Source organism: Anastrepha ludens, chromosome 4 (assembly GCF_028408465.1).
Source record: "Anastrepha ludens isolate Willacy chromosome 4, idAnaLude1.1, whole genome shotgun sequence".
Lineage (NCBI taxonomy): Eukaryota > Metazoa > Arthropoda > Insecta > Diptera > Tephritidae > Anastrepha > Anastrepha ludens.
Window position 1 is genome coordinate 11,425,665 of NC_071500.1, and position 7,535 is coordinate 11,433,199.

The window sequence follows — 7,535 nt, forward strand, 5'->3', positions numbered from 1 at the left end:
CCACGTGTATTGCTCCATTTTTATTAATGGCGTAGTTTCTACTTGTTAAAAATCAAACAATGACAACTTCAAAAGTGACATCTACCGAAATAGCGCGCTATTCAAATTAACACCTGTTATTGGAAACCCCTTTATTTATGTTTCTAACTAGTCGCAATGTAAACTAAAAAAAAATCAAGTTTCGAATAAAACGGAACCAATTTAACGGGGGACCCTTGTACTGTAAAACACTTGCAAAGCTTACCAAACCTGTGCATTTTGCATTTTTGCATACGATTTAAGTCACACTTCGCCCACTCGAAGCAACTTTACAAAATCGTATCCAAACGCTTTTGACTCCAGACTGACTTTCATCAGCTACACTTTTTCAAGGGCTGATCTCATCTCATTAGGCAAAGGTCGCTTTTTTGGGCATAATCGATTTAATTACCATTTTCATGATCCGCAAGGTGGAGAAGAAAACAACAATTTACGAGTATAGCAATTAAATTTCCATGATACTCATTATTATTAAATTGTTGAGCAATTTTTATTCGTTTACACAACCAAGTCGTATATGTGTGTGTGTAGGTTTGTATGAGTGTATGGGTATGTGTATAAATATGAATTTCGTTAAATAGGTGTTATTTACGTTAAATGAGTTATTTTAAATACAATTTTTTGCCTCGAGTTATTCTTTACATTATTTTAGTTTTACGCTTATTTGCGTTGGTCTCCTTTGATTTTTCTATTCACCACAGTCGATTATTTCGCATTAGAAATACTATGTAGCTGAACCTCAGTCAATTTTTAAATTTTTCTTCGGGTTTAGTTTTAACAGGGTGCAGTTGATCAGTCTGAATGGGTGTCACTTATATTTTGGTTTCATTAGATCTTTGTAAGCGCCTAGTAGATTTTGTTGTGAAAAGCGGCGTGGGAGTTGCCGCAACCCGCCATGGTTAATTAAGAAGCAAATTTCGATTAGAAAAAATTGTAGAACGCATTGACTCCCGCTTGCGTTGCCTCGTCCACCAGCCAGATTTCGCACACGCGCATGCTCACACACAGCTTTGAAATGTGTATGTATATCGCATACAAAATACCAAAAACAAAAAAAAAAAAAAATATGCTAATTATTCGCCCCGATACAGCCACTCAGCGCCATGGCATTTTGACCGGTGAACGTGAACGCCTTTGTGTTGGCACCAGCACTCGCTGCTGTGGTTGTTGTTGCTGCCGCTGCTGTTGCTGTTGCGCACGATTTTGATAGTTCATGCTGCCACCAGCTATGCGCAGCACCTGTGGTTGTTGCAGCCGACTCGCCGCTGTTGGATAGCTGCTGGTGCCGGTAGTTGAATGAACCGGCGTACGACCCATGCAAAATGTTGTCGTTGAAATGGTTTTATTAGTGTTGCCATTGACAGGATGTAGCGCCGCGTCACCAAAGTAAGTGTGCTTTGGTTGTTGGAGCTTCTGCAGCGCCGACTGTTGATCCATTGCGGACTTGGTCGTCATTGTCGGTGTGTTTTTCAACAGCTCATAGCTGCTAAGTGCGTTCATTTGTAGAGGCGTGGCAAGTGAATGGCGTGTACCGGGTGTGCTGAGGCGCTTCTGCAAAGTGGGCGAACCGCCAACTCCACCCAGTTGTATGCGTGTGGAAATACGACTGCGACTCTGCGGCGAGCGCTGCGTTTGTGTGGGCGGCGTTTGTTTTGTATTGGCCTCATTGCGTATTTGTACCAGCGTTTGGTAGCGTCCGCCGGTTGATGGTGCGCCGCTCTTCACAGCGGTTGGATAGCGCACGGGCATGACGGTAATCGGCTTACCCCAATTGTGTAGCGGTGACTTATCGCGGCTACTTAATTTAGCGGATTTACTCTGTTGTGTTGCGTTTGGTATGGTAGTGCCTCCGTTGCGCGCTGTTGGACTTGGATAGCTATCCTTCATGCTGTACTGCGAGGGCATGGGCTTGGCCACACCCACTGGCACCATACGCGTTGGCATATTTGGCGTTATCGAATTCTTGATTTCAATCCGTATCGATGGCACTTCAGGCAGCTGTGTGTCCTTATGGCGCGCTGAACTATTTTTGGACGCTTCGAATGTGGGACGTTCCATGCGAAATGTTTCGTTACGTTTCACCGGCGATCGGCTAATAGTGCGTGACGTACGGTCCTTGCTGTCACGTACGGGCGAACGTGAATTTGGGCGGTAATTTTCATTTTCGAATACTAGAAAGTCGGGTCGATTCTCTTTGGATTCACAACGTCCGCGCGTTTCTATCTTCGGCGGCTCGACCTCCACAAACCAGGCAGGATTATGCGCTGGATTATGTTGGTTTTGTAGGAATTTCTCACGAAATGATTTGCGAAAACTATTTAGCGTAACTGTCTTATATTTGTCTGCGGCAGACTCCTGTTCGACAGCCAACTCCTCAGCCTCATGCAGATCTGGCTTAGTCTGTGTTTTCAGCTGTGAAAGTTGTTCTTTCAGCTGTGTGGGTATTTTCCCCTTGCGATAGGTGGATGAATCGAAGGGCTGGTTGTGCGCGCTTGAGTTGGAACTGTGTGAGGAATGCATGGAACCGCTACTGCTACCCTGGTGCATCTCCTTCAAGGTGGAATGCTGCTCGTAGAGAAAGTTAAATGGGTCAGCGTGTGAATCATAATCCAAAGCATGCGCCGAAGTCGGACCATCGGCTTTCCATTTGTAATATGTATTAGTTGCACTATCACTCGGATGATGTTCCAAGGAGTCAGCTTTCTCCGGTGTCGGCGTCTTTTTGCGCTTGGTGAACGTAGCAAATTTGCTTAGCACTTTAGACTTTTTTGTTTTCTTCTCTAACGTTGAGTTATTCGAAGAAGTCTGTTTGCTCTCCTTGTCCTCCTGATCGGAGTTGAGTATGAAGGTATCGCTGCGATTGAGCAGAGAATCTGCACGTGAGTCGATCGATTCGCGACGCGTTGACGTTGTGCCAATTGTGTGCGTTGTTACATTGCTGTTCACGCTGTCAGGACGTGAGTGCATATTCACGGGTGTGGCATCACGAGATGAACTCTTACTACGCGTTTTCGCACGGAAGTTTCGAAAGAACGACATTTCCTATGCACCACAGCGACCAACTAGCCGATTGAGAACTAGTAAGCGGAGCGGTTAACTTAAGTGGTTAATGACAAAGTGCGCAGGCTTTACAAATGGGCACACAAGATCAATTATTAGTACACCATCCACGACGATATATAGTAAGTAATTTGTAGTAATTTTAGCTGCACTGCCACCGCGCGTCTGAATGCTGTCTGATACACGACTCAACTCTTGTGACGGTGATGTTCGCTTTTGTTTTATTTTTTGTTCGTTTTTTTTTAATAGACTTTTCTTTCTTTGTCACCGATTCGTTGCACTTTTCCACTACTGCACTTCTCATGCAGGTTCAGCTCGGTTCAGTCGTGCGCTACGCTCCTTCGTCTCGCCTCAAAATTAAGCCAATTCAAGCGTGCGATTTTTACTCGTTCAAATGCCGTTCAAGTCTTAACACGTACGCTGCGCTCAAGCAACTGAGCCAGGCCTCGTCGCAGCAACTTGGCAATAATTATTTCGCATTTCGTAGCTAACAATGAAACGTGTTTGCGAGCAGAGAACCAAAATCCGTCGGCGAAAACTCACAAAACAAACAGAAACATTACTCGAACTTCAAAGCTAAATGTGGCTCAGAGCGAGGAATTGCTGTGGCTGCTGCTAAACAAAATTGTTGTAGTTACTCTTGTTTTTATTGTTGGATGCTTTGCGATTCACCAGCTTGCCGTCGTGATCAGTTGTTAGTTGTTATATTGTTGTTATTGTTATTATCTATCCACCACCGTTAGTCGTCAACCGCGTTCGCCGTCTGAGTCCGCAGCAACGCTGGCTCAGACTATTTTGACCATTTTCGTGGCGCGAACCTAATGATGACGTTGAAACGGCGGATATTTAGTATTTATATGTACTTTTTTAGATTTGTTTAGCTGCAATTGTGTGTTGATGCCTCAGCCGATGCTAACTTTTGTGGGGGCGTACTAGTCTTCGTCGTCTTGCGGGAGCAATTCGAATTACGATTTTTTCTCTTCGTTGTTGTTGTTCACCTTTTATTCATGCTGTATTTTGTGTCTGTAGGTTTCTATTATTTTTCATGAAACAAGCTTTAGCTCACTTCGTGATAGTATTTTTTTTTTCGTTTTTTTTGTTTTGACAACGCCAACATTGCATGCTTCACTTTGGCGATTGTTCAGCTGATCAGTAGACGGAGTAGGGGGCGACTAACTACACAGCATCTACGAGCTACTTGTACTTAAATTGTTTTTCTTTTTTCTTTTAATTTATTGTATTGCTTTTCCCCCTTTTCTGGCGTATACAAACACGTCTGCACAAGTTTTTATTGTCAATTTGTGCTGGAAAGCCGCGTATGATGTGCACTCTAATTAGACATAAAAATACGCTAATATGCACAATAACGGTTTTATTAGAGTCTGATCAAAAAAAAGCCTCCATATACATTTCTGCATATGCAGACTAGCCGGATCAGTGCACATCTCGCGCAACAAAATAAGGAAAATCAGCTGCACTTATGCAAGGGACCTAAAATAATCAGTATTTTTAAATTGTCAATGAAAAAATCAAAAGCTTCCAAATATCGCAGAATATTACATGCATACATACCATGATTCAATTATTAAAGGTTTGCTCACTTGTGACATTAGAATTTTGACACTCCCTTACAAAAGGTCGCATTTAAGAAGGGCGTAGAAAGTGGAAAAATTAAATACCTTTTTGGTAAAAATGGTAGCAAAAAACGTTTTCTTTTTACTTAAATTATAACTGGTACAAACAGAAATTGCCAGGAATGATATTAAAAAAAAATGTTATTAAGTTAAACCCAGACTGATATTTTGTGAATTAATTTTTAAATTGAAAACTGATCACGAAGTTGGGAAGTTTAACCAATTTGAATCTATTATATTACTTAAGCAGTATGGCCCTAATGAATTCCTTGCGTTTTGCTTTACTATGCTATGCCGGTTGGTTGGTTGGTTAGAGTGGTGATTCATCCTGAATCCAACTAGCGCTTCCGCACCATTTTGTTGCCACATCCTCTTTACCAACTTGTTATTTACGGCATGACTATACCCAGTCTGTGCGGTTCAGGAACCTTATTAGGTTGTTGACATCTAAGCCAGACAGTTGTTCGAGCTCCTCGAACAGCGGTTTGCCCAGGGTTAACATTCTGTCCTTCCATAGGGCAGGGCATTCACAGAGGAAATGGAAGATTGTTTCCTTTTTCTCCGGTTGTTTGCAACTGTGACAGTATGTGTTGTGAGGGATGCCCATTTTGGCTGCCTGTTCTCCGACAGACCAAAAGCCAGTTACGACTGCCGTTAGTCTCCCGGCATCCCGTCGTTTCATGTTTAACAATATTGATGATTGTTTAAGGTTGTAGGTGGGCCATAACGTTCTGCTGATTTTGCATTTCGTCTGGCCCCTCCATCTACACTCCGCCATTCGGAGGTATTTTAGGGAAATTGTACTCTTGACTGCGCCTAATGGTGTGAATACCGGTTCTGCAAGAGCGTTATTCATGGCAGATCCCCCTCTTGCCAGTTCATCTGCTTTTTCGTTACCTTCAATATTCCGATGTCCTGGGACCCAGATTAAGGTAACATTATGTTTTTCGCTCAAGGTGGAAAGGCTATTCCTACTTTGTTCCACCACCATTGAGGTTGTAGTCGCCGAATCCAGTGCCTGGATTGCAGCTTGGCTATCCGAGAGAATAGCGATATTGCTCTTAAAAGAGAAGTCTGTGATTAGTAGCCTACAAGCTTCCCCAATTGCCAGTACTTCCGCCTGGAAGACACTGCAGGTATTGGGGAGGCGCACAGATTTTTCAATTTTAAGTCTATGAGAATATATACCAGCTCCAACACCACAATCCATTTTAGAACCATCTGTATAGACTGTAGTGTCGAAGTTGTTTAATGAGAATCCCTTATTCCACTCTTCCTTAGATGGAAAGAGAGTGGCAAAATTCCTATTGAATGTTACCGTCGGGACGATGTAGTCAGTCCTCACCGAGGTTAACTGAGTTTGCCGCAATAGTAGACTGGCATGACCATAAGTGTTTTCTTTCCAGCGGCCCGCTTCGTTTAACCTAAACGCACTCATGGTTGCCGTCTTCTTAATATGTAGGTCTATTGGAATAACGTGTGTCAGTGCGTTCAGAGCCTCTCTAGGACATGATCTGATTGCGCCGACCGTTATTGCACAGGCTGATCTTTGTATTCTGCCGAGTAATTTGATGTTGTAATCTCTCCCTAGAGCTTTCCACCCAGCTATGCCCACGTAAGTTTGGAGTTTTGACCCCCAAGTCGCGATTATTCATTCCCAACTACTTAACAAACTACCACGGGCATGAAACACCAAATGATAGAAAATGTTGTTTGTAATAGCAAAGGCTCCTCGACAGGCAATGGCACACCTCCGAGTGTATTTCTGCCATGAAAAAACTCCTCATAAAAAGCCATCTGCCATCAGGAGGCTATGATTAGTTCCATATTGCTAAATGAGCTCTTGTTGGTAACTTATGTATCTTTGAAGTAACGTAGTAAGTACTTCCCCCACCTGTATTTGAAAGGCATTGGACTCAAATTGTCAAAACGTCCATCTTTCACGTTCATTGCCCCAAAAAGATGCTTTGTGATATCCTGATTTAAGCTGTATGTCAGTATGTTTTCCATATCGTCTTGGTTATTCACATACCGGGCAAGTGCTTATACACCCTTTTGAAGACGAAATGTTTTTCCTACAAATTTTACATTTCTTCCACTTTTGCTAAAAATTTCTAGAGTTAACAACCCAGTGTCTTGCTAAGGGAACCGATTTGTCAAGAGGGAATGAGAAAGCTGCTTACTGAGCAAACATTTTATTTTGAATCATGCATACATACATAAGTACATATATTATTTTTTGTACTCTTCGTAAATCAATCATATTTCGATTGAGCTGAAGTTAGGTAAGGCACATGGCTCAAATATAGAAGGTTAGGTAAGTAAGCAGCTTTCTCGCTTCCTCTTGACAAATCGGCTCCCTTATTTGAAAACATGTTGCTTTTTTACAAGTACACGTACATGTTATATAAAAAAACTTTTAAAGTGTAGTAAAATTTAAAGTTTTAGTGTAAATTATTATGACGGCAACACCGTTTACATTTTGACGCTTCGCCTTATTATTATTCGTTGAAAATCGTAAACATTCAAACTGTAAACATTTGAGTAAGTATCATATTACGCTAAAATCGAATTAATTTTCAAATTAATAACGTTTTTAATTATTTGGGTCGATGGGGGTCGTGCTTCTGAAATAGTCGGATAGACAAGCAGTTATCAAGGTCACCTCGGGTACATGGGAAAACTTCAAAATAACGTGCGAGGACATACATATGTATACAGACTGAGCGAGCTGGCGGGTACAACCACTACAATATTCCAATTATGAGGGTGCCATGAAAGAACGGAAAAAATAAAGAAATA

General features: G+C 42.1%; 1 protein-coding gene across 1 annotated transcript; it reads right to left on the reverse strand.

Annotated features, from left to right (window-relative positions):
• Nucleotides 1-327: 327 nt before the first annotated feature.
• LOC128860953 (uncharacterized) lies at nucleotides 328-5,705 on the reverse strand. The gene has a single exon (XM_054098770.1). The coding sequence runs from the start codon at nucleotides 3,076-3,078 to the stop codon at nucleotides 1,135-1,137; it is 1,944 nt and encodes a 647-aa protein (XP_053954745.1). The 5' UTR covers nucleotides 3,079-5,705; the 3' UTR covers nucleotides 328-1,134.
• Between the last annotated feature and the right edge of the window lie 1,830 nt (nucleotides 5,706-7,535).

What these genes read in the sequence shown, in the direction of transcription:
- LOC128860953 (XM_054098770.1), bottom strand. Translation starts at nt 3,078, where the DNA reads ATGTCGTTCTTTCGAAACTTCCGTGCGAAAACGCGTAGTAAGAGTTCA.